At 38.1% G+C, this 27,839-nt stretch overlaps 3 protein-coding genes across 3 annotated transcripts; 1 reads left to right on the top strand and 2 right to left on the bottom strand.

Moving 5' to 3' along the window:
- The first annotated feature begins 1,844 nt into the window (after window positions 1-1,844).
- LOC141485179 (uncharacterized) lies at window positions 1,845-3,859 on the top strand. The gene is made up of 2 exons (XM_074181402.1): window positions 1,845-2,543; window positions 2,603-3,859. Exons 1-2 carry the CDS (start codon window positions 2,529-2,531, stop codon window positions 3,005-3,007), a joined length of 420 nt encoding a protein of 139 aa, XP_074037503.1. The 5' UTR covers window positions 1,845-2,528; the 3' UTR covers window positions 3,008-3,859.
- A 9,884-nt stretch (window positions 3,860-13,743) lies between these two features.
- On the bottom strand, window positions 13,744-18,018 carry LOC141485178 (uncharacterized). The gene is made up of 2 exons (XM_074181401.1): window positions 15,656-18,018; window positions 13,744-15,596 (listed from the first exon to the last, which is right to left on the bottom strand). Exon 2 carries the CDS (start codon window positions 15,586-15,588, stop codon window positions 14,521-14,523), a length of 1,068 nt encoding a protein of 355 aa, XP_074037502.1. The 5' UTR covers window positions 15,589-15,596; window positions 15,656-18,018; the 3' UTR covers window positions 13,744-14,520.
- A 4,760-nt stretch (window positions 18,019-22,778) lies between these two features.
- LOC111507930 (uncharacterized) lies at window positions 22,779-26,587 on the bottom strand. The gene is made up of 2 exons (XM_023163318.2): window positions 26,433-26,587; window positions 22,779-24,067 (listed from the first exon to the last, which is right to left on the bottom strand). Exons 1-2 carry the CDS (start codon window positions 26,442-26,444, stop codon window positions 22,967-22,969), a joined length of 1,113 nt encoding a protein of 370 aa, XP_023019086.2. The 5' UTR covers window positions 26,445-26,587; the 3' UTR covers window positions 22,779-22,966.
- Between the last annotated feature and the right edge of the window lie 1,252 nt (window positions 26,588-27,839).

The raw sequence follows: 27,839 nt of genomic DNA, 5'->3' as shown, positions 1-27,839 counted from the left end.
CAGAGGATTATCGGAAAGGATAAGAAGAAATACAACATCAGAACCTGCTTCAGAAAACCTGCACGAAAACTACGCCACCAAACGCGGACTGCGATTCCAAGAATTGTATTTACCTGATACTCTGTGAATGCGGAAAATCTTATATCGGTGAAACTAAAAGGCCATTGAAAGTTCGCATTGCCGAGCACAATAAACACACACAGCAAGGGAAAACCAGAAAATCAGGAATAGCAGAGCGTGTTTGGACCCATCATCAAAATATCGAGTGGTCCCAAGCTGAGATCATATACAGGGAGGAACATTGGCTTAGGAGGAAATTCAAAGAAGCCGCATACATGTCCAACAATGTATTCAGCCAAGCTAACGTAGAGATACGCAACATATAACCCAAAATCAAGCAAACAATGGCCAACTCCCAGCAAACCGTCATCTCCCGCTAAACCGGTGAAGCGGAAAGAGGAAAAACTCAAATGACCCATAAATAGTCATCTCTCAGAGGAATTAGTCCAGTCGTGAAGTAGCTTCATCATTATTGCACGGACAGCTGTCGGATATATTCCAATGCCCTTCGTGCTATTAGCCAGGGGAGTAGTTGTTTTCTGATAGGTGGTGTCAGTACATCAACCTACAGTGTAGGAAGTTGCGACTGGCCTAAACAAATTGTTTTTTCAGATGATTTAATTTATAGGCTGTCTTTAAGTATGCCCTCTGACTATATGTGAAAATGAAATATAAACATTACGATATTTCTGCTGTCTTGCTTTCTCACTGGTTATGGCAGCAACACCTGCTTTTTTTTGGCCTTCCAACTAAATGAGAGGGAGTCAATATGTCCTCACACATGAAATCCAGGAAACAAGGGTCATTCCATCAGGACGTTTGCCATCATTACGTATAGTACCTAGTGGTTCTAGGATAGAGGGAATTATTGATTGAGATATAGAGCTACAAAAACATATGACATTAAAATGGACAAACATTTTGAAACAATTCGATATATTAGTGGATATTACATTTTTATCGAATTTATTATATTTCTGAGGAATGTAGTATAAAACTAAAATTTTCTATTTACCAAAACTGCTAGTTATAGGTTGAGATAATCGTCATCCATTTCAGATGGTTGTGAGAGATTTTCTTATTCCAAAAATTAACGAACACTGGTATTCTGAATTATTCAATGAATGATTTTGATTGTAAATATATCTTAACTTTTTCGTCTTCAGGTGGGTGGAAAAATCAGAGAGAAATCTGAAAGATTATTAACTTTCAATTTGTTCTGCTAGACAGAATTCCATACATTACCTAAAGATCTGAGTAGTTAGTTTAAGCCGATTTCAGAACCTCCCCCCACCACTTTCAACCTTGAAATGACCTCTACGTCACACGAAGTTGCGAAGGTGACTTTGAGGAGGTGTTATGAGTTTGTCCTTGAACGACCTTGACATGCGTCATACGGCAACGCAGACAAGGTGACTTTGAGGTGCTGTTTTGGGTTTAACCTTGAATGACCTTCATTCTTTTCCCATATTTTCGACAGGGTGACTTTGACTTCCAATGAATTCGAGCCAGTTTGGCACCCACACGATCTAACATAACCAAGGTGACTTTGAACGATTGTTTTGAGTTTGTCCTTGAACGACCTTGATCAACGTCACTCAACGCAGACAAGGTGACTTTGATGAGGCAGTGTTTTGGGTTTGACTTTGAATGACTTTCATTCACTTCCCATATTTTCAACAAGGCTTTCTTGAAGTTTTGAACCTACACAACACAACATAGCCAAGGTGACTTTGAAGGAGTGTTTTGAATGACCTGCAACTACGTCACGCGATAAAGACAATATTATTTTGGAGTAGTGTTTTCGGACACCCAGCTTGTGGTGAAGAAGTACCCCCTCTTCTTCAGCCACGTTCTATAAATGTTCGGAGGATCACCATTTCACATTCAGTTTGAATAACCCAACGTACTCGAATAGATGAGTGAAAGTAGTGCTGCAAAGTGACAGAGAGTATTACGTCAGGAGTATACACAGCAATCCAGGTGAACATATTTTATATTTGTATACCATAATTCCACTATATTCGAAATGGATCATTTGAAATTTAATATCGAAAAGATCAATTCTGCAATAATTCAACAAACTGTGGCTATGGAGCAGAAGCCTTTAATATCTTTGACTATCGATAAAGGTTATAAAATTGAAAAGATGTCGATGCTATCCACACGATATGGTAAATCCATTCAAGTAGTTTTGTTGGACGAGGAAAATAATACTTCTTTTAAATCATGGCTTCCAAAACGTGTCTCAGAACATTTTACGGAAGAAATGATTCACGAAGTGAATTCATCCAAAGCCAAATTCATTTTTACATATATCGGTCAAAGTTCTCAGGATTATCCTGGTGCTAAAACACGCTCACTAGTCAAATTCGATATTTTAGATTGAATATAACTTCAATATCTTTGTAAATAGTAGAAATATGGTATATTAATGTAAAATATGGATTAGCTCCCGCGCTTCAAACATGATAAAATTTCAAGTGAGTGTTTTTTTGCAGCATAATTTCCAAACTAATGAATGCATTTTGTGTATTTTCAGAGTACAAGCATGTGGATGCAATATTCAGCCGAAGAGTGGCCGGAAGCAGCCAATTTGGATTCTGCAATAAGGAGGTTGGCTTGGGAATTAGCCGACTTGAGTTTTGACGCTCTTCACTCATCAAACTATGATTTAAGTGTATGTTATGATGCTGAAGAGGTACGAAAACTTTTGGAGCTCAGTGAGAAATATGAACTTGGTGTGGCACTGTGCCATAAATATTCGTATGGAAGCGGAAATTTGGATGAGTTCTGTGAGCTAATGATTGAAGCAGACTTGAAGCATTTCCTTCACAGCATATCCGTTTACCTACCACAGAATATCATAGAGAAATATCAATTGGAGCCACAGAATCCCAACCCACAACCGGAAGAATCTTCAAATAATGGTGTTGTGAATATTTGAAATCTATTGTATACATTATAAAATCATGTTTCAATCCATGCTTGTCTATATCTGATTGTTTGGTAAATAAAAGGCAGAAGATAATTATTGAGTGTTTTATTATTTATCAATATCGAATACTCCATGGTGAATTACATGTCAATCTTATTACAATCCAGTCTGAACAGAGCCATTTAGGGCATTATAGGACAAAACAGCATCGTGTAGGATGAGTGCATATACTTTGGTGTTTGCTGGAAACTTCACCTTGCGTGTTTCGAATTCTATTTTGATGTCGACAGTAGATGACTTCATAGCATCGGGTTGGTGAGAGCAGTCGATGATAAATAGTGGATTGTTGCGAAAGCTACCAATATCCATCATGGGCTCACTCATAGCTTTATCGTAGTAGCTGCGTTGGAAGTTTTCATATGCATAGTAGGCTGACGAGTCTAACTTTTTGTCAAAATCTAGATTCCAACGCTCATATGGGTATACTTCAGAGTTTAGAGATAGTCGAATATTATTAATATTCGCATGTATGAATTTCGTCACATCTTTTGATATATTTTCAGATTGGTCGGTGCTTTGAAAGCCGATGATGATGTATCGAGGTCTTTCGAGGCTGTTGGTTGTCTTCACGGCCCAAATATCTGAGGATGTATCACGAAGTGTGGGTAATTCATAAAGGTCCCATATACGATAAGCCACCTTTACTTTTGCATTATTCGCATTTTTATTGATGCGGTTCAATAGCTTCAGTTTCTGACGATCTTCCGGCACGATGTGTCTGATTCTCCATTCTATTTTGTTGATTTCCAAATGAGCATCGACTTCTCCAATAAACGAATTTTTGAATGAGCGTGCAATAATCAAAATGAGCTCTTGCTTGACATTCAATACTCCTCTGTTGTAATCTTCAGCAAAACCCATGAGATACTTCAAGGGTAATTTACCGCTGATTACATTGCTGACGGAATCCAATATATCTTGTTTGTTCACATCAAGACCCCATCCTATTGGTAGTAGGGAATTTGCATGTGTTTGTCCAAATGATATCATCGTTTTCATTGTGGTAGTTATGCCGGGTTTTCGAACAACGGCCACTTGCTCTCCACCCATTTCATAGCGAATTTCGTCGAAGAGGAAGGCGAGGGCGTTATTGGATAGGAAGCACTGCTTCGTGTCATCAGATGGTGTGAACTTCCCCTCGATATAAATGTAACTGTCTGCAATATCGAGTATAAGGTCTTGAAAATTGATTGGAATTCGGATTTCATCTGAATTTTTGTAATATGGTGATCCATACGGTTTATATGTATGCTCGTGAAGGCTGATTAGGGAATGATCAAAGATGGGCTCCTCGAATACCTCCAGCTTATCACTTGTGGTTATGGTCGCCATGTTATTACTATTTTTTATATCGCACCTTCAAGCCAATAGATTTGAGAAAGTGTAAACTACTAGCGCTTAGTCTATATCTTGACCGTTTGGCGGGCATACGTGGAATGAATCGACTTTTAGATTTTCTCTTCTTTAAATGCACATTATCATAGTCTCCACCTGATACATTACGCTGATTCAACTGCTGCCGCTGCTGTAATCGCTGGCTTTTAAAGCACAACCCCATTTTTTAGAAAAAATTATGGTGAAATCAATAGCCTTATCAATTATAATCATCTGCTCAGCGTTATGAAATGATAAATACTGAGTTAAAATTTCTTCAGCTCCTGCTTTATACTGATTTTTTTCACAGATGATCATCGCTCACCATCGTTTTTGCTCAATTGTTTGAATGCTTATCGAGGGTTGTTTTTTCATATCAGATTGCATCGATTTGATATCCTTCTTCATATGTTCACACTTTTTTACAATTTCCACTAATTTCAGCCCAAGCGTAATGAGATCTTCCCTGACTGATGCGGAATATTTTTCTACTCCATCTAATCTCAAATTGATTTTATCAATATCAGAATCTAATTCTCCTCTGATCTTTGAGATGTAAAAACCAACATATTCTCGATTAACACAATCCGTACTCTCTTTAGGCTCGGCTACATTTTTCAAACGTTTATTTTCCATATCAAAGTTTCCATCGGAAGTCAATTTGAAACCAACTCCAGGTTGTCCTCGCAAAACAGTATTTGAAACTGCCTTACTTCTACGACCAAACTTATCGATGCTTCCACCACTCATTTTTGTGATACACTTATGACGGTCGTCGATGTTGTGAATCAACATATGAGAAATGATGATCGTTATATCCTAATCAATTCCAATTTAACTATTATTTTTTCACCATTGAAATTGATTAGATTACCATTATCATCCAATATGCGTAAAGTGATATTGTCGAGGTACTTACGACCGCCAGGCTGGATTGGCATATAAATAATATTTTGCGGTTCCTTGGTGAGTTTGTAACCGGGCTCTACATCAATATCAAATTCAAAGATGCTATGGATTTCATCACCATTTGAATATGCTCCAGCTGTGACATTACAATCCACACGAATAATTCTCACCTTATTGATATTTACGGGCAATGTTGATTCATGAGTTTCATCGATGCCAAACACATCGGCTTCGAACCCTAAAAGTTCGGCAATAGTGTTTTCATGTTTGAGATGGATGTAATATTTCGACCTCATTTCACATTTCAGAGTGTTGTTGTTTGCGTGTAGGAGAAATACTCCATCGATATTCTCCTCAGCTCCATTTTCCAATTGCATTTCTTTGGATTTGATGAATTTTTGAATCACCTTATTGATTTCATCAATTTCATATGCTCCAGGTGGAATTTTTATAATGATAGGAGGTGAGTTAGCTTCTTTAGAATAGGCGATAATATTATTTTTCACATCCACATTGAATATGGAGTTGTAGGAATAGAAACCGTGTAAGCCCAGACCATAATTAGCGCCACTATCCAATTCGATGGGTGGGTAGAAGTTGGCGCTCAACTCGCTAGAGTGTCCCGACAATGAAAACGTGCGTGACATGACTGATGAATTTTCACTGACTCATGTCAATTTATTGCTGGCAGCAGAAATTGTGGAGTAATCGTCGTTTTTTAGGTGGTCTGTCCAGATGATCCATCCCATTATGTGTGACTACATTCACATCATTCACTTTACAATAACAACAGAAAATTTTTCTTGTAGGTGGCCCATCATTCACATCGGAATTATTGCTGTTGCCGCTGGAATCATTCTGATGGTCTTGGCAGTACTGATACTTTAAGACATCAATATCATTTTGTAGATTTTGTGGTAACTTATCCCATACAGATGCAATTTCATGCGATGCACACCCAATCAACACCTCTTTCGGCATATTAGCGAGTTGTTCTTTACTCATTTCTCGTAAAGTGCGTACTCTGGAATATGCGATCAATGAATTACTCATCCTCTTGATACTTTCCCTGTCCTGCGCTGGTGTTATCTCCATGTCTTGCTCTGTAGAAATTCCAAACACAAATGACCACACCATACTGTGTTGAATTGTTGTTTACGCTCATAGTTATATGTGATAATAGTGGTAGGATTTGAACCCCTATGAAAATAGTGAATCAATTCTTTTGGAGGGGGTAAATCACCGAAACTATCGAAATATTTCACAGAAGTGCTGCTTTTTCTGTATGCTACCCAATGCGTCCCTTGACCATGTCGACTATCCAAATTTACTACGGCAGATTCATATCGGAGTGGTCCCGATTTTGGCAAATCGTCACGCATATATACCCCCCGAAAATATGGAATCATCATTTTCTTAGCATGATAGTTGAGGTCGATGTTGGAGAGAGCTCTTTGAGGTAGCAAATCTATGAGTTTTTTGAAATTTGAGGTTTCAAATAGACTCCTAATCCTTTACGGTAAGGCTTCAAATAGATACCGCTTCCTCGTTTACCTAGAGCGATTGCCTCCATATTTTTATTATGTCGATTGGCCTCACTCAATTGTTCCCTACTCGCTTTCGCTGCTTGTACTGCTTTTGTTATGCCAGCTGTAGCACCAGCTAAACTACCTAGCGCCGATAAACCAGCAAAAATTGGAATGAGTGGTAGTATTCCACCAATTTTAGGAATTGGTATGATTCGCGGTGTGCGAATTTTCTTTTTCCCACCCGCAGCCCTCGTATATTTGCGTGCTGCTTTTAGTGCAATTTCAGCTGCTCTTTTAGAATTTTTGACAACAAATTCACTTCCGCCCGCTTTGTGTAGAACATCACGCACTTTCTTAACGATTCCAGAACCAAAAGCTGTCACCTTAGAATCTTTCAATAGTTTTTTTGATTTTTTTTTCTTGGTAGGACCCTTTTTTTTCTGTATTCGTGACTGCTTGGCTGCTAATTCGCAACCCATACCAAATCGTCGTTTTTCCTTCATTATATTCGTAATTAGCCAAGCGGCTCCTTTCTCTCCAATAGATGCGTCTTTTGCCTTGAATCGATTCCAAGCACTTTCTGCAAGCTCTTGATCTGCTCTGTGTCTAGCTGGAAGATTGTTAGGATCCTGTGAATATGCAATATCGTGTTTTCGGCATGCAGAATCCAGTTGATTCACACCCGGATCACCTCTCGCCAATCTTTTCTGCAATTTGGTGCCAGGGCCGCAATACTGATAGCCAGGTAAATGTAATTCGAAAGGTAGACTATTGATGAGGGAATTGACCAATCCCGTACCAGCTTTATTTGAATGCCGCTTAGGAGATCTGCATCGTCTCATAACCCCCATTTAAATAAAGGAATCGATTTGGAGACGTGCTTATATAGTCTCCAACTGTCATACAATGCGCATACTAAAGCAGAAGCACCAATTTTCCATCGATAATTTCGATGAAAAAGTGGGTAGCGGATCTGAAAGCGGTGTGAAACAGCGTCATGGATCCTTACTTCCACTATCCATTCGCGGTCTGATTATCGGACCTTCCAATTGCGGCAAGACAAATGTTATGATTTCTCTACTGACTCACCCTCTAGGATTACGATTTGCAAATGTTTATCTTTATTCAAAGTCCCTTTATCAACCCAAATATGAGTATTTACGTGAAGTATTAGCTCCAATTGAAGGGTTGGGATTTTACACTTTCGCCAATAATGCAACTGAAATAGTAGAGCCTTCGGATGCCAGAACCGATTCAATATTCATTTTCGATGATGTGATGTGTGAGAAACAGGATGTTATACGATCATATTTCAGTATGGGACGTCATAAAAATGTGGATTGCTTCTATCTAGCCCAAACATATTCACGAGTCCCGAAACAATTGATTCGAGATAATGCAAATTTTATTGTGCTGTTTAAACAAGATGATATGAATCTCAATCATATTTTTTCTGACCACGTGTCACCAGATGTGACATACAAGCAATTTAAAGATATGTGTGCGAGATGTTGGGAGAATAAATATGGATTTTTAGTAATTGATAAGGATCGAGAGGTGCTAGATGGACGTTATCGAAAAGGATTTGATGCTTTCATATATCCTTGACGTTCTTGAAACAATTGAATCATTCGAGTGCTAGATAGTGTGGACGACACTTCATTGCACACACATTTGAAGTGAATACATTATGGAGAGAAAAAATGATGATGAAATGTGTTTGAAAAGAAAGTTGATAGAAGCAACAGATGCCGTTCGGAAGAAATTTAATTATATCAAGAATAGTCGCTTAGGTGATCAATCAGCACTCGAAAGAATATATGAGCCAATAATAACTCCTTTGAAAGCAATATCTGCCAATACTGAAGGAGCATCTCAAATAAATCAGGTGATACAGACAACAAAGAGTGCTACACCATTCACCGCCAAAAATATAGTTAAAAGTGAGCTAAAACCGAAATTTGAAGAGGCTTTTTCGAAGGATCTTCAAGCTTCTTTATCGACAACTTCAGATTTAGAATCATCTAATGTGCTTGATAATGGTGATGAGGTACAAAAGCACATACAAAAGTTACTATCAGGAAATCCCTCATACGATACCGTCTTTGGAGTACACATGAACACTGAAACGGGAAATTTACAAATGGGTGTAGCTGATGTGGAGTTCATCAATGAGAAAATTGTGTTCAAGAAAAATGGTAAAACTATTGCCACTTATCAGGGTACCCCAAAACTATATAAATTATTATTCATGAAAGTACCGTCGGGAAATATCCCCTCTTCCGATATGATCACTTATGGTGATATACTCAAATTAACGAAGGCAGCATATAAATACAATGAAAGAAAACAGGGTCTATTATCAAATAATTGGAAGAAATATCGAGAAATAATCCTACCACTATTATCCAATGGAGACCCACTGCAGAACCCCAGTAGAGAAGGTGCCGGCATAATAAAAATACCCACTCAAAAGAAATATATCAGAAATAAGCATATAGATTATGTTTATTGGAATAAACTCGAAGAACTGGTTGATCGCCTTCGATTGCTTTGGAGTTCACGAATGGCTGGTCATACCGGGCACGATAATGAAATATTGGCCATAATTGAGGAGTTACGTGAAGAAGGATTAGTCTATTGACCGTAATATAATGAACACAATGTATGAAGCTGACTCAGTTACTCACAGACGATCTAACTATGCATACCACAATTGATAAATTTGGGCGTAGAAGGGGTGGTGTTGGTAAACCACTTGTTGGAAGATCGGGTGTTGGATTCATTCTCACACCACATGGTGATTATGACATTCAGAATAAGCGGCTACAGAATATTGGTGAACCTGTAGACGATGAAGACTCTGTCACTAAAAGATATGTTGACAATCACATTAAAGAAGCCAAGGAATCAACCCTGAACTATTTCCAAGAATTCATTTCACCAGCGCTACGATACGTCAGAAAAAACATTGATTCAAAAAATACCGAACTGCGAATCATCATTGACAAAAATGCACTCATCACTTCAGCATTAGCTGATCGGTTGAGTAATGTGGAAAAGCGAATTGGTGTTGTAACCGAGTTGGTTGATACTTTTACTGAGCGAGTTATTGAAGTTGAACAGTCAGTCGTTAAACCTGCACGTGAACAGTAGCGAACTGAATCCTCAACTTCATCATTTCGAAGAAGCCATACAACAGTAGTATGAGTGATGCAAAATGGCAGGTTGTGAAGGAAATACATAAGTCGGCGCGTCGAAATTTTCCCCGTCGAATGACAATAATAAAGGGATTTTATGACTTGTGGCAGATGGATCTGATGGAAATGCAACCATATGCTAAAGAAAATAATGGTTATAGGTACATCCTCATAGTAATCAACTGTTACTCAAAGTATGTATGGTCAAGACCGCTGAGAAATAAAACAGCTGATTCAGTTACTGCAGCTATGGCGAGTGTGTTGAAAGATGCGAAGTATGTCCCAAGGAACTTACAATCTGATCACGGTACCGAGTTTTATAATTCAAAATTTTCATCGCTAATGAGAGAGCACCGTATCAATCATTACTCAACATTTAGTACAAAAAAAGCTGCAATTGCGGAAAGAGTCATCAGGACGTTGAAAAGTTGGCTTCATAGACAATTTTCACTTCAAGGCAATTACAGTTGGTTGAATATTCTTCCTATAATTACCAGTCAATATAACAACAAAGTTCATCGTACCATTGGCATGAAGCCTGCAGACGTAAAACCATCCACAAAATTGACAGTTTATGCAAGATCAAAGAAGCAGCGTGGAAAACGCGAAAAAAAAGAATTTAAAATTGGAGATATGGTGCGAATCAGTAAGTTTAAAGGCGTATTCGAAAAAGGTTATACGGCAAACTTTACAACTGAGCTTTTCGAAGTTGTAAAAGTAAATAGAACGTATCCTATAACTTATGCGCTCGAAGATGTGAACGGACAGCCAATTAAAGGCTCCTTCTATGGTATGGAATTGAATAAAACCCATGATCCCAATACATATTTGGTGGAGCGAGTTTTGAAACGAAAAGGACGTCGTTTATATGTAAAATGGCTCGGATTCTCCGAAAATCACAACTCGTGGATCAATGAAAATTCATTAGTTTAATAGCATTATTATTGTACTTGATGAAAAATAAAGTGGAATGTAATAAATTTGAATTTCATTATACATTTTCTAAAACTGTGGAATCTTTTATTCTTCGCTGTATAAATAGTTTCGAAATACCAAAAATTATACAAGTAATATTGTAGCAATGGATTTATTTATTTTATAAATCAACATACACTAAAATGATTTACATGAACAAAATGGAGTTTAAATCAACAGGTCTGCCCAGGGCCTATCTGGGTGTATGTCGATGTACGATTACCATGGATTCCTCGTCTCCTGATCTGCACCTCTCGTGAATTCGACTGGGCTGCCATATGCCCCTCTCTTAATCGTATAGAGCAAGAAGTGGGAGTAGTGTGGGGGGCGCTACTACGACCACAACCGAATCATATAAAAGTCGAGTCCCGATCCTGAACCTCACTCAGTATATGAGAGCATATCGAGATGAATTCCGAAAAAATTGCCGCTGTATTAGCTAGGATATCACTTGATGATGAGAATAATTGGACGGATGAAGAGTCATTGAATGGGGATGAAATGGCTCCCAACATAGAGGGAATTGTAGAAGAGGAAGTTGAAATTATTGGAGGCGAGGCAAATATTGTAGTCGACGAAGATGCTAATGATTTGGAGCACGAGGAGATTGTTGAAGGGGATGTCATCGAGGATGACCTGAGTGATGAAGGTATTGTGGCTGATTCATCTGAAGATGATGGTGCCTTAATGATCGGCGTCCGATGGCTCAACGTCACCGACACATTAGAAGATCGACTGGATCTGTATTGTGTGACAGATGCCCACGTAAATATCAGAACGATCGATGGCGGTATCCAGAAGTTATGTTGGTGCTGTTTTCGATTTTACTCGATACGTAACAATAACGGTGGCTGGTATCAACATGTAAACACCCATGATACGGTCTCTATGATGCAGCTGGGTCAGTATTGGTGTGAGGCATGTGAAAGGCCGCTCACAAATTTCACAAGAGTATCAGCATGCATAATATGCAATAGTGTCAAACCTGTGACACACTAACCGTGGGCCTTCTGGTCAAAAAAAAAACAGCCCTTTTCAGGGCTACATTATTCATACAAACAGTAGTAGTAGTAGTACACCGGGGAATATCGTCTCGCGACATGAGATTCTTCTTCTCAGGTCTGAAAGTTGGAAAATTTCCACTTAGTAGTAGAATATGAAACTGGTTTACAGCTGAAAATATACATTTTCATTGAATAACTAGTATATTTTCGATTTTACACGGAAAAAAGTTATGACGAAAGTTGTATGAAATTGGATTTTTTACAATTGAGAATGAATATCAACTACACCCTGCCCCAAATATCATGATCTGCGTAGCAAATTACACGGCTGCCACTGAAATAATGAAGCAGCAACCGCGAATCAACGGCTGTGACAGAATAAATAAATTGATCCACGGATTAATCGCCACTGTCGCGGGCCCGCGAATAGTAAGCGGATCCATGATAATCCGCGGAATAGATGAAAGTTTACGATGTAGGTGAGAAATTAAATACACTCTGTTTTAAAGTTATGACGCGGTTTCAACCGCGGATCCGCGACTGCGGCGGAATGAATCACGACTCAATCCGTTGAATGAATCATAATTCGCGGGATGAAGATAGGAAACAGATGTGGTCCGCTTCGCTCCGCTTCGCTCCGCTCCGCTTCAAAAATTTTTCGACACGCGAATTGAATTAATTCGTGACCGCCGTTGAAATTATTCTGCGGATTAAATCGCGGATTCGCGGTCACGGTCGCGGATCCGCGGATAATTCGCAGATAAAACCGCGGATCCGCGGCCATGGCCGCGGATTCGCGGTTTTATCCGCGGATTATCCGCGGATTCGCGGCCGCGGCCGCGAATCCGCGATTTAATCCGCGGATTATTTTAATTCGCGGCCGCGAATTAATTTAATTCGCGGGTCGAAAAATTTTCAACGGTCAACCGCTCAGTTAACAATACCTTAGAAGTTGAGGATATGTAGTTTATTCCCAGATATCATAGCTTGAAGCCCAACCGCTCAATTGTAGGTGCCTTAGAAGTTGGAGATATAAAGATTACTCCTAACTTGAGATTACTACTCAGATTCTATCATCACGCATTAGTATTATCACTCTCAGATATCATCCGTCACATATATATAAAGTGAAATACACTATAATTGCAAGTCTATCTTCTCTATGAACCATCATCAATTGGTTCTCTTTGCAGGCAACTCAGGAGGAAAATTTTGCTTTGATCAGCTAACCACATAAATGTGCGTTCTACTATAATTGAAAGGTGAATACCTGATAGGTATTTCATTTCAAACAGACTAATTTGTAGTTATGTCAGCATAATAGTTGGAAAAAAACAGGAGCAGAATTTTTTTTGTCAGAATTTATTTTTTAAATTAGAAAAAACAAACAAACAAATTATTATTATTTTCATTACATTTTCAAATACAGATATAACATTTCGAAATCAATTTTAAACTATAAATATAATTTATTCTACATATTGAATATGACTAGAACATGATTGGATTGGAAGTATAAATGCTGCCACAACCCGTATATAGCAACCAGAGTATATATTTTCAAATAAAGCAAAATATTTACAACAATTTTGAATAGGCTTCAGTATGTATACTTCAAGAGAATGAGCGATGAAGATAGGATGACCATCGTCTGTGTGATTGTACAATTATTTGTGAATGATGAGATTTAGGGAAGAGTAGACACTGCCCCAACCACGCAGTGCCCTGTGTACACCAACCAACAGTATGTGTACTCCTAGGAAAGGAATAGGAATGAGGAATAGAAATTAGGATTATTCTATAAGGATAGGGGATGGTGGTGGACTATCCTCGATGGGGATTGGTGGGTCAGGAGGAATATCTTCATCGTCCGAATCAGAATCATCCGTCTCCCTAGGAAATAGGTCCCACATCACTGATGGCGCGTCATAGTCCACCTCGTCGTCATCCCACAGGCCATCATACAGGTCAGCGTCAGAATCAGTATCCACGTTGGGATCCAGGAACTCGTTTTCGGAGACGTCCGCATCATCGGTGCTGGTAACTTGCATCACCTGCAGTCTGGTATCGTGCCATGCTCCGGGCTGCTCGTAGTGATGATGCCCTGTGGTGGAATGTACCTCACCTTCTTCGACGGTCCAGTTGTCAGGTGACCTTCTGGGCTCCAAAAATGCGTGTGGCTCGGTGGTGGAATCCGCTTGTTGATAAGTAACTGCCATGTTGAAGATAGCTTAGCAACTGAATGTTCCATCGGAGACTCCCTACTTTTATACTTTCGAGAGGGAGTGGGAAGGAGTGGGAGAGGAGTGGGGATGATGTGGAATGAAGCGTTCATAAGATATTTTTTCCGGGATGAAAAGAAGAGAGGGAAGTGGACACTGCCCCAACCACGCAGTGCCCTGTGTACACCAACCAACTCACGTGTACTCCATGAAAAAAAAAAGGATCTAGGGAAAGGAAATAGATGGAGGTTATGTCCCAACAACGTCAACTTTCTTCCTGATCCGCTCCCTGAGAGCCTTAACACGCTCGGCCATTTCGTCGACCTCCATGCGGTACCGATTTGTTGAATCTGCCTCAACACGGTACTCCTCATCGACCCCATTGATGCTGATTTCCACCTCAGCAACTTCAGCCAACAAACGCCGTTTCTGTTCGACTAGCTGCGCCTGTCGAACTTCAAATCGTCGTTTACGTGATGCAATTTCCGCCAATTTTGCATCGCTGCCCTGGATCGTCACCAGCTTCACCTTCCTCTCTTGGCATATTCTGTCAAGCTCAAGCACGTCCTCGACTAAGCTAGAGGTTCTCTGCGATGACGGTAACTCCAGGTGGCGGCCAGAGGGTTGGGCAGAAGTTACCTGCTGAACACTTGGCGTCGGTGGCGGAGGTGCTATGGGGCCGGCTGGTGGCTGATGAGATGGCTCGGTCGTGGCCTCCGAAGATGCCGTGATGGCTGGCTCAATGTCGCCCGCAGCAGTTAACATCTGCGGAGCCGTCGGTGACTGCTTTCTCGTCTTGGTCGCCTTAGACGTCGAGATGGTAGTATCTGACGTGGAAGGGGCCCGCCAGAGGGTCGAGGTCATAGGCGGCCGTCGATAGGGGTTGGACTCGTCCCACATCTTCATGTACTTCTGCAGCTCCGTCTGCTTTGGCTTCACCGACGACGCCACCTGTTTTGGCTTAGCGGAGGGCCTCCTCTTCTTAACGGGTTCGGGAGCAGCAAAGTCCTCATCACTACCGCTCGGAGCCGCTCTCTTACCGACAATCTTCGACCCCTTCTTCGCAACTTTGGCGGTGCTCTTCGTTTCAGAAGAAGGGGTGGTCGAAGGAACATCCTCCATCCAGCTGCTTCCGGGTCTTGGATCCGCCGTTACCAACACAACTTCTTCTGGAAGGGGGCTAAGTGGAGGTCCAAGTTGGAATTCAGTCAAGAAGTCCACTATATCCTGTGGTAGCTCCGATTGCTGCACCACCACGTCCTGCAGGATGTTGACCTTACCCTCCACGGATTTATCAGCGTCAATGATTGAAGACATACTGCACACTAGAAATTCACAAAATATTAGAATAAAGCATAATAATCAACATTACTTATATACTCACAGTTTTTATTCGAAGAAGATGAACACAGCTAGAGACCCAACTAAATTCGGTAGATATTCGAAGGCTAGAAGAAGCAGTTCGAATGATGAGTGCTCCTGAGCAGTCCCGCTTTTGTTACCTAAGCCACTCCTCCTCAACCCCCCTCCACTTACCACCTCCACTTTATCTAATACGGGGACTAAATGATGAGTCTGGCAACACTGTTATATTATATTCTCGCAGATTATGTGGATAGCTTGATATTATATATTCCAATATTATGAAAAATAGTTTATACCTCTTCAATACTTTGTGTTGGAATTGTAATGAAACAAGATGTATCACTGATATATTTTATTTCATAATCTATATCATAATTGATATTTACAATGGGAATAATATATATTATAATTTCAGAGCTTCGTAGGTATAGATTTACCACATTGAACTAACTAATTATCTGATTGTTACTCCAATAATCTTATGAGTTGATCCAATTTTTCATCAGAATCCGCCTCATGATTAGGCACAGTTTTGAGGGCGTCGATAAGGAATTTGAAATTTACCTCAGGGCTGGTTTGGTAGAACTCAATATCCTTATGCCCCCACGGTAATGTTTTTGTGGTATTGGGGATGATGAATCGCTTATCATCCTTGTATGATAGCGCAACTTTATTACACATTAGAGTATACACATCGTGTAACTCACTTCGAAAAGTGCTCATCTTACGCAATATGGTACCACCTGATTCGACTATTTTCCTATAATCGTCAAGTGACATTTGATTTTTTATGACCGACTTTTTTATCCCTTTTGCCTTCTTCAATTCATCACTAACGGACTTGACATGATATGCTTTTGCGCCGGTACCATAAAAACTGATAATTGGATCATTAGGAAATTCGTCTTTCATATTTCCCAATATTGGTTCAGTTATAGGCATAGCAAACTGATTTTCAACTTTGTAGTTGGATGTATCGAATTTCTCTACATTGTCCCTCATGAAATCATAAAAGTTCTCCGTGAAAATTTTAAGAATGAGAGAGTCGGTATCGGTGTAGAGGAGAGAAGCATTTGACCCATAATGTTTTTTTATGAATTTATAAAAAAACTCATACATAACTGTTTTAGATAAATCAAGAATACTGAATCCAAGATATAGCGGTTTATTGTAATTTATTTTCACTTTACCCATATGAATGGCGACAAAGTCCTCTGAGAAAATTGAAAGCGTTTTAAAATTTGGCCGAGCGATGAGAGCATTTGCACCAGTTGCACGCTTTATAGACTCCCAATGAGTCACAAGCCGAATGTCATTTCTATTATCAACGTTTTCCATTGTTTTTCCAAAGACAGCATTTGTTCTTGTCTTGAAAATATTTTTATGATAAACATTTGTAGCTTGATTTCTCATTAGGGTATTAAGGTCTACATATTTCTTCAACCATGGTGATTGATTGAATGAGAGAACTCTGTGAGTCCTCATCACTATCAGTCCATTTTCAATTGCCTGCCTCAAAGCCCTATAATGAACAATGTATTTTCTCTTATCATTCAGATTAGGTATTAATTTGGGTATTTTTGAATTTGAACCGGGTGGAATTACGCTCTCTACAAGGAATGGCAGATCCGAATGTGCATCGTGAAGTTCTTCAGGGTAATGGACATCTACTTCCAGAACATAACCCTTAGGACCATCGTCTGGAACACCCATGATATCTAGTTGAAGAATTTCTTGTTCGGATAGCCATGTAAACCCATCTGTCGGTAATGGTTGGGACATACTGTGACCATAGAGGTTCGTAGCGTCCAAATAAGTGATGAATGATGATGCTTCATTTTCATCATAATCGGGTAGAAAACGATTATTAGCAACATGCTTTCTTTCAGAACACTGACTAATACCCCCACGAATACCCTTTTGGAAAAAAGTTATCATGTCAATATCCGTAAGCAATTCCAGCTCTACACCGGTGTATTTGAGCATGGCATCCCAAGAATGGCCAGGAGAAGTAAAATAGTGGGCTGGATCTAATTTATATTTATCCAGACATATATTACGGAAATTTTCGAAAATATCACATAAAATCAATACATCTGATTTCAAATACAAATCTGAATAGTCTCCTAACGTTTCACACTCGAACAAGGACCATACACGTTTTGCCCTCTCATAATCATCCTCAGATATGTGTTTCTCGTTCAATTGATCATAAAAATCGGATTTTGATGGTAGCTCAGTACAATCTAACGTGGTCAAATTTTTAACAAAACTGTAGGGAAAAACTCCTTTCTGTCTCATCAAAAGAAATTTTTCATTTTCCGGAAAACACTTTCGTGTTTCATAACATTGCTCATCTGACAAGCTCTCCCCTAACTGCTGCAGTGATAACGCCATGAATCTAAAGCTATCGATAAATCTCAGCTTTAGGAATTGTTTTTTCAATTTACCAAATTTATCTATTGTGGTACCCATCAATAGATGCTTAGTGAAAGAAATGTAATTTTCCTTTGTTTGACCGATAACCTCCACCTTGTTCTTATTAGTGCATAACTCTTTTATGAACAAGTGGCAGTCATAGCCGCTCAAGTTATGGAAAATTATTGGAACGAAATTCGGTAACTTGTAATTCAAATTACATCGAGAATGTGCAGCTCCATATCTTTTCTTTCCCGTCAAGTGACAATGATCTCTCACTTTGACGTCACCCAATTCGAAGGGTTTCTCACAAATACCGCAACTATCAGCAGTTAAAAATTCATTCTCCTCTGATGCTGTTAATGGCTTCATTGGCACGATACGATTCAAATATGTATAGTAGATGGCCCTCAGGTCAGACTCCAGCCTGGCTACAAATACTTTGGCAGCGTCCTCCCCACGATAAAGAACAAATTTGGAGGCTGAATCATCGAAAGAACAACGAATTCGGTATGAGAATGAGTATGGCTCGTGAATAAATGATTTATTTGTGAAGGAACGTATTGGATCCGGTTCATTTGTATGTATAGGCTTCAGAATTGATTCAAAATCAGCGTATACCACGAAGGGGACTTTCAACTGCCTTTCAAAATTTTCAAATTTTAATATATTTTCCGGTATGGCCCTACCACATTTATCAATTTTGATTTGCGTTGTGGGAATGGTGGTACAAATAAAATTGCAATCATTCAACTGATGTCGTAATAATTTGCGTTCGTCTGAAAAATACATCAAACAACCATCACAAAAATACATTCTATGCCCGTGGGATGAAATTTGTGATGAAACTAACCTTGATAGATCATTTATCCAGCAATAGTGGCTATTACTAGATTCATCGGTGATGTTCAATAAATTTACATGGCGACCGAGTTTCCGCCGTGCGTAATAAAGAGGACCCACAATTTCATATTTCGGTTTGTTGTTTTCAAAAGTTGTTTCTAACCCATAAACATTGACTGAACAATCATTCATATTCTCAAATTGTGGAATATCACGTAATTTCATGGGAAAATCTATACCTTCAACATTAAGTACATCTCTGAAGTCTGGATATGAGCCTACTTCAGAAGTTCTAGTTTGCGCTGGTCGCAGAGCTGATGTCACCGCCCAAGCGAAGCAAAAATGGTCTTCATTTCTCACATTAACTACTGCCCTCTTCAAAGCGATGAATTCTGGAAGCTTGATGTAGGAGGATCCACTGAGAGGACTATATTTGTTGATGTTTACTTCGATAAAAACAACTTTCTCCAGAGTCCAACCTGTAAACACATTATTCGTTTAATGACTGAAATCTTTCATATTTATGTAGATAATATACCTGAGTCGCGTTCTTGAAATTCCACAGCTTTTGCAGACAACGTGTCGACGAATGTCCTATGAACCTCTTCAAGGTTGTTTGATTGATCAACAATTTGGTTTTGGCTGTTGAAAGACTTCACCTCTAATATTTCCTGCGTCTGAAGTATGTACCTCCCAAACAACTCCATGTTCACTTTCAAGGTGTTATGAACTTGCACCATTCGATCAATCAAAGTCACAACTTTATGCCTCACTTCATTAAAGAAAGATTGATAGTCTGAATGTGGATTCTTACTTTCGACCCTGTAGCTAACAATCCTATATTTAAATGCGCTGTTGATGATTTTCACACCATCCTCAAATTCCGTACAGGAATTTGTTCTATGCTCCAATGTTTTGAGGTGTGAATTCATCCTATTCACAGGTACCATTCTATTGCAATAGTTGCACAATTCCTGAACTGCACTTGGTTGGGCAGAATCCACTCTGGGCCGTTTTGCTGGAGGACCTGCATCATTATCCGGCCTGCAGGACTGCATTTGATGACGACGCATGTTATCTTTACGGCTGAAACTTTTACCACACCTATCACAGTGAAACATATTTGTAGATATATTCAATACGCGCGATATCAAACTAACTCCTGTGAATGAGTAGCACCTCTTTTATATGTTCATTCAAAAAGTGGGGGAGGGAAGGAGAATACACGAGCGCCCTCAAATTTACATCAACAAAGACACATGATATTGTAGAAGGTCACTCAAAGTCAAACTGAAAACGCACTCCAAAAGTCTCTTCGTCCATGCGGCTGAAGGTCGTTCAAAGTCGAATATTCTAAATAACAACGTGGATCAATTAAGGTCGTTCAAGGTCAAACTTGAAACATTACCTCAAAGTCACCTTGCTTTTGTCGCGTGATGTGTGTCAGGGTCGTTCAAAGGCACTGCCTCAAAGTCACCTTGCCTGCCTTGTGTAACGTTGATCAAGGTCGTTCAAGGGCAAACTCAAAACAATCGTTCAAAGTCACCTTGGTTGCGTTAAATCGTGTAGGTGCAAAACTGGCTCGAATTCATTGGAAGTCAAAGTCACCTTGTCGAAAATATGGGAAAAGAATGAAGGTCATTCAAGGTTAAACCCAAAACAGCACCTCAAAGTCACCTTGTCTGCGTTGCCGTATGACGCATGCCAAGGTCGTTCAAGGTCAAACTCATAACACCTCCTCAAAGTCACCTTCGCAACTTCGTGTGACGTAGAGGTCATTTCAAGGTTGAAAGTGGTGGGGGGAGGTTCTGAAATCGGCTTAAACTAACTACTGATCTGGGTGCGAAACAATTAACAATAAAAACAATAATACAATTATCAAATTTGAGAAATATGTGTGTAGATTCTTGTATGAAACTACTTTCAAACGCATTCTCCCATTACAGCAATCCTCAAACACATTTGAACTGTTTCTGATCTGTAAAATATTTTTCATCTTGTTTAACATAAAAGAGGTATATTTTTGTGAGTGAATGATGTTTTAAACTCGTAACACGATATATTGTGTAACAATCCTGTTAATGAATTGATGGATGTAGCCGTTACTACGTGGTAGGAAATCATAATGAAGAAAAAAGAATTGAAACTATGTTGTTTACCACTTTTATTTGTATCTAACGTTACTGCAGTTTCGTCCTACAAGGACATTTTCAAACTTATACATTAAACTTTAATGTTCAATGTATAAGTTTGAAAATTGTTAGTTTATTGTATAAGTTTGAGAATGTCCGTTTCAATTATCTTTCCTTCATTAATCCTGTGAATTATATCTGATTCAATTCCAGTACAAATTGAATAGAAAAAAGTGTTTTTGTATAATTCAATGTTCATATGAAAGTAGTAAGAGGGCTTTCTCTTCCTGTTTCTGTCTGAAAGAAACTTCTATGCATGATCAACACATCTTTTTGAGTTTATTTTTGTATGAATGTGTAGAAGTCAAAACCCAGAACATGTCTTTCATAAAAAAATTCCATTTAATTTTTCATCTTCAGCCTAACCAGGATCTGGCCTATAATTCTATATTGTATGGGTACCCCACGTATGGACATTTACCTAACCCACTACAATTTATGATGAAAAGGAAATATTGATGGATGAAATTTACCATGAAATTGAAAAAAAGTAACTCTGTAGATCACAAACTATTGTGAAGATCGAATTTTTTCTAATCAAAGACTTTCAGCTGGTCAAAAAACTTGTCTTATCGGCATAAGAAGCCAAAATGAAAGTTATCTTTTGTTCATTTATAAGTCATATTCGATGAAAATTGTTTGTGACAAAATGCAATATTTTCATTACTCATAATAGTCAAGAACTTATATGGTGAACTTCAAAGGTTCTCCCTCATCACATCTTTAGTATCTTCATTCAATTCATTCAAATCATGGAAGATTTGACAAAAAGTTTTATTGAAAATCATCCCTCCCAAATATTTGTTGAAGGCTAGATGTAATTCAAGTTCTTTCACAAATAGTGACAGTAAAAGTTAGAAAAGGAAAGTACTTCTATGTAATTGTTCAAAACTTTTTGAAAAAAATCAACTGCCGCTTGTAATTGAATAATTGACCTTTAAATTCAGCTGTATTTATTTAATTTTTAAAATATCACCTCTAGTATGTTATAATGATGAGTATGTAAATCATTTTTTGAAATTTGCAGATTGTTCATTGGTAAAATTTGATGAATATAAGTTTCTGATAGAATATATTGTTTTCTCAATAACTTACCTGGGTGGGCTTTTGAGGCTTTTCGCTATCACCCTTAAAACTTCTTTCATCCAAAGCTATCACATTATTCGTTCAATATCGTTAATATTCCAGAAAAAGAACTGTATCTCGTAATTTCAACATTCTAATAAAACTATCAATTACTTCTGCAATTATTCAATTCATGTCCCTGTTATTGCGTAAACTCAATCAATTTGAGTCTATCTAATGGTTATATTAATTAACCAATCAATATATTGAAAAGGAGGCCAAAGGAGATTCATTACAACATAATATTATTTCATATATACTTGTAAAAAAGAGTGACCTGAGTTTTCACAAGTAAATCTGAAGTATACAGTTTTGAACAAAGCGAAAGGTCTCGAGGTAGGTAAATTATTTGCTGAGAATTGCGTCATTTGTTGATTTATTAAATCGAGCTCGAGCTTAATTACTGTCTCTCAGTTCATATGTAGATCAGTTAATTTGCTTAATTGTCCCATTTCTTTCTAATACTCTCTGTGAATGCACTTAAAAAATTCGTTGCAAATCCTTTTTTTCCGCTCTAGTGAAACTGGAATCCAGCCATTGCTCAACGCAAGAGAATTAGACATGTATACAGAAATGATTTATTATTAGAGTAGATAAATATACTAATCAACACAGTTTTCTAAGTAATAATACTGCTTTCTTCCTGGTTTCATTTAAGGAAATGACAATCAAACGCAGATGTCGAAATAGAGTATTTGTTCACCTTTAACAGCGAATTACATTACATAACAATTACAAAGATCTATCAACAACTAGTGGTGGTACCCATGCCCACCACCATATCCGCCACCGATATCATGATGTTCGTGTACATGCACTGGTACCGCAACCGGAACCTTGACGGGATATGGAACTTCTTTCTCCACTGGGTAAGGTACTTCCTTGATAACTGGGTAAGGCTTGTCGACGTGCACCTTGACTGGTACCGGGACGGGTTTCTCAATCTCCACTGGAACTTTCCTCACGACGGTGTAGGGTTGTGGTACCGGTACTTTGACTGGGTAAGGCACAGGTTTTGGTACTGAGACGGGGTACGGCCTATCGATTGGTACTTTCACTTCGTATGGTACTGGCTTGTCTACTGGGTATGGTACGTGCTTCTCTACGGTGACGTGGTAGGGTTTGGGTACATGAACGGTGTAAGGTCTGTCTACTGGTACTTTGACTTCGTAAGGTACTTTCTTTTCTACGGTGTATGGTTGTGGTACTGGTACTTCTACTTTGACTGGGTATGGTACTTTCTTGTAAACTGTGTAGGGCTGAGGAACTGGCACTTTGACTGGTACTGGGATTTTCTTTTCGACGGTGTAAGGCTGGGGAACGTGAACTTTAACTTCGTACGGTCTTGGTACTGGTACTTTTACTTCGTAAGGTACTTTCTTGATAACTTCATAGGGTTGTGGTACTATGTAGGGTACTTTGATATACTCCTTGACTGGTACTGGAACTTTCTTCACCACCTCGTACGGTTGGGGTACTGGTACCTTGACTTCGTATGGTACTTTCTTCTCTACGGTGTAAGGAACGTGTTTAACCACTTCGTAGGGGGTTGGAATTTTCTTTTCGACAACGATTGTTTTGACGTGTTCGTGGTGGCCGCCGTCGTAACCGCCCCCGTAACCGCCCCCATAACCTCCTCCGTAACCGCCCCCGTAACCGCCCCCGTATCCACCACCCGAACCGCCGCCTAAATCATGACCACCAAAGTCTCCTCCTCCTCCTCCAAAATTGCCTCCGTGGTCTCCAAGGCCGAATATTCCTCGTTTCTCCTGTTTTTTACTCTCCTCCGCAACCTCTTTTTTCTCCGGTTCGGCAGCTAGAGCTACGCAAAAGTAAACGACGCTTACGACAACCTAAAACAATTGAAAATGTTTAGAAACTTGTCAATTTGATATTTCCTCTTTGTTCATTCGGGAGGATATTGTAGTTCGAAAAGTGACAAAAGTTGTGGAAGTTCAATTGATTAATCGCTTTTCATTTACCCTTGCAGAACCATTTTTCTTCTAGCATAACAAAACAGGCTTTGTATTCCCAAATACCAACGTAAAATGAACGTAGTACTTTCTATTTTGGGCGCCTGAAAGGAATGAACTAACTTTGTACCTACTCTAGAGCTTCTATAATGTAAGTGGATATTGAAGCATTTTGAGGTGTTTCAAAAACCAATTTATCCACGAATACTTCATGCTATTTTTCATTGATACGGTTTGAAATCATCATCTGAGAATCTGAATAATAATCATTACTGTAAAATATTTGAATCCGTGATATGACATCGATATTATGAACAATATAGTTCGTTGATGTTTTTATATTAACAGTTTTATCATTCATGAATGTGTTGATGAGTATCTTATTGAGTATTTCAGACTCCTCTCTTTTCATAAAATTTCAACTGAAACTTAGAAAACTATGTCACCACATTGGATGTTACGTGACCTGCTAGTTCTGAACAGTTGGCGAATAATCTGTCGAAATGAACTTTCATTAGCGATAAAAATCTCGAGCATAACATAACATGAAAAAATTCGGTTCTCCTCAATCTCGGAAAAAATGAAAATAAAGAACAAATCAGTCGACCACATTTTCTGAAGACGTCTTTTTAACAAAAAAAATTGAAGCTGAATCAATTGAGGGAGCAAACCTAGTGATACATTGGAAATCTGAACCTGACGATCTTCCTTCATATCAAATTTAAAAAACACGTATCCAGTTAAAAAACAGTTTTCTAGTGAGAAGTAATCAAGTCAGTGTTACTAGGTATTCGTTATAATAATAATAATTGTGTATAAAACGTGGTTCTAGTAATTTTGAATGGAACCTTGAGATTTGTTTTTCGATTATAAACCATTATTTCTTCATTCATTAGAATATTGTTATTTCTACTGTCATTCATAAAAATAATCAGTGGATAATGTGAAAAATGGTAAAAATGTTCATAAACTTTTTCGAAAAGAAATTTTAAAGATACTCGAGTTTGATTACACTTCAGTGAAGTCCTGATGTTATGTAAATTATGAAGATATATGCATGTTGGTAACGGAAAATGAAAACATACGGGTATCATGGAACTTGAATAGTTATGACATGAAATTTGATATAAATGCTTTCACTACTTTCACATCGATCAATGTTTGACTACAGACATAGGGCAATGCTGTTAAATATCCGTTAGAATTCTTCAAGGGCGGTGAAATATTTTTCATAGTGTTTCAATTCAAACTGATATCTATACTTTGAATGATATTTTTCAAAATGAACAAAATATTCAAACAAAAGTGAAAATGACTAACAAAGTTCAAATCCACTAGAGTACAGACTATCTGCATTTGAAAAAAATATGAACAAGTTGAATGTATAGGTAATTAATGAAATATACTCATTTCAGATACTAGATATATTAGCAACCAATACTTTATCTACGAATACCTTTTGTCAGGCTGTTTGTGACAGAATCAAATGAATTCAAAAGATTGTAAATAAATGTGTTCAGTTCAGTCGAAAACTCAACAATTTTTCGTTAGATTAACTATTTTTTTAATAATTTGATTCGTTCTTGGATCATTTTTGATGAATTCTGTTTATTTCTATAAATTCAAATTCATGCTGGAAACCTTCTCATCTCAAAATAATTTTATATTGAGAAATACAATATCCGATATCAGCTGCAGCCTATTTCTTGATATTGAATGATTTGATCTTCCCTGCAAGTAGGTGACTTTTAAAAATATTGATATGTGTTAGTGATCTTTGAATTCTATTATCTCCTTTTATACACCATGACTACATCACTGAATGAAAGTATAATAATATTATCATGAAATAATCTGGAACTTTTTTTTGTTTGGTATCAAAAAATCCAATAACATTGAGACAAAAATTGTTCATCAATTGAGTTCTAGAAAATTTGAAGACAGTTTCATAATTTTCACTGCCTGTGAAATATTTTCTGGTTTGAATCTGTTACCAGCACAGAGAGAAATATACTAAAATTTTTTGTTAGCCATTACTTGGTAATTATAGCTTTGAAAATCAAATCGAAACTCCTTAAAACAAATCAATTTCTCTCTGTGCCCACTTTGAGCGTTTCATATACTCCGACGTTTGGAAAAATGCACTTCGATCACTGTCATTCTTCAGCATCCACCGACGCGGAAAACCACTAAAATCACTTCTGTCGAAAAACCACAACCACACATTGAAAATCTGACTACTCACCAATGCCTTCATGATTGTACGATGATATGGAAGGCTTTGTGAGTCGGTAATTCTTTGCCGTGTTTTATATATCGGCCACAGGCTGACTTTCTATGAACAGTCGTTCACCACTACGCCGTTTTGTATTTCACTATTCACTTCCACATCCTCTTCTTATGCAATTTCGAGCATCGTACCGTGGATGAGGCGCGTATTCAAGAGCACGCTTTGGATTTAGATCGGAGATACTTCAAGGCCGAATGGATTTTTTTGATACAAATGAGTGTCAATGGAACTGGATAAATTCGAGCAAATAAATAATTCTACACTCTTTATGGTAACGATGAAATCGAAGTTATTAATTTTTCATGAAATGCATGTGTTTGTAAAACGGCCTTTGGAAGTTTATTTCGTAAGGATGCCGTTTTCTAAACAAAACAGTTCTTGAAAACTGCCTTCTGAAAATTTCACATCAACAGTTTTTGGCCAATGGAATCCATGTTTTATCTTCCTTTTCCAAGTTTACGCTAATCCAGAGATGATAATTTTAATTTTTTTCCATTGGCTGAGAATAATACTTGGACATAATACGTGTCTCATCCACTTTGTAATAATAAAATATAAAGCTTCTAACTAATAAATCTAAAGAAATTAACTTTAAACGTTCAAGACAGTCTCAGATATACCTACCTACAGAGAAGGTTGAATGGACTGACGCCTATCAGAAAACAACTACTCCCCTGGCTAATACCACGAAGGGCGTTGGATTATATCCGACAAGCGTCAGTGCAGGAATCTTCACAGAAAATTTCCTGCATATGCAATTGGCAATACAACTGAAAGAGTCGACCTGAAAAGATTTCAAAAAAGCTATATTTCTTCACTAGAATTTCGAAACACCTTTCTACAAATGCGAAAATAACCGTATATAATACAATAATACAGTCCCATTTTGATTATTGCAGTACGCTGTTATACAGTTTTGACCAAAATAAAATTATGTCGCTGCAAAAGTTACAGAACAGAGGAATGAGGGTGGTTATTGGATGTAATCGTTATGCAAGTATATGCTTTAAGCTGAGTGCATTACAGTGGATGTCTATTCGTGAAAGATATTACAGGTCAGCAATGATATTTATTTTTAAGATAACCAATCATATGCTACCTTCTTATTTCGAAGAATTTATCATTTATAGAAATTCCACTCACAATTACACTACTAGACAAAATGACAATTTTCACCTGCCACGATGTAGTTTATCAAACTCCATGAAAATTTTATTATATAAAGGCCTCATTGAATATAACAAACTTCCCCAAAATGTGGAGAATAATAAAAACCTGTTTCAATTCAAAAAAGATTTGACTGATTATATGAAAGGTATCACAATAGAATAGTATTAGTATTATATCCTTACTATGTGTGTC

The sequence above is a fragment of the Leptinotarsa decemlineata genome, unplaced genomic scaffold, assembly GCF_025532065.1.
Source record: "Leptinotarsa decemlineata unplaced genomic scaffold, Ldec_3_MD MMD2_tig00026307_RagTag_RagTag, whole genome shotgun sequence".
Taxonomy (NCBI): Eukaryota; Metazoa; Arthropoda; class Insecta; order Coleoptera; family Chrysomelidae; genus Leptinotarsa; species Leptinotarsa decemlineata.
The sequence above is the reverse complement of the archived record's forward strand: the minus strand, read 5'-3'. Positions and strand labels throughout refer to the sequence as shown.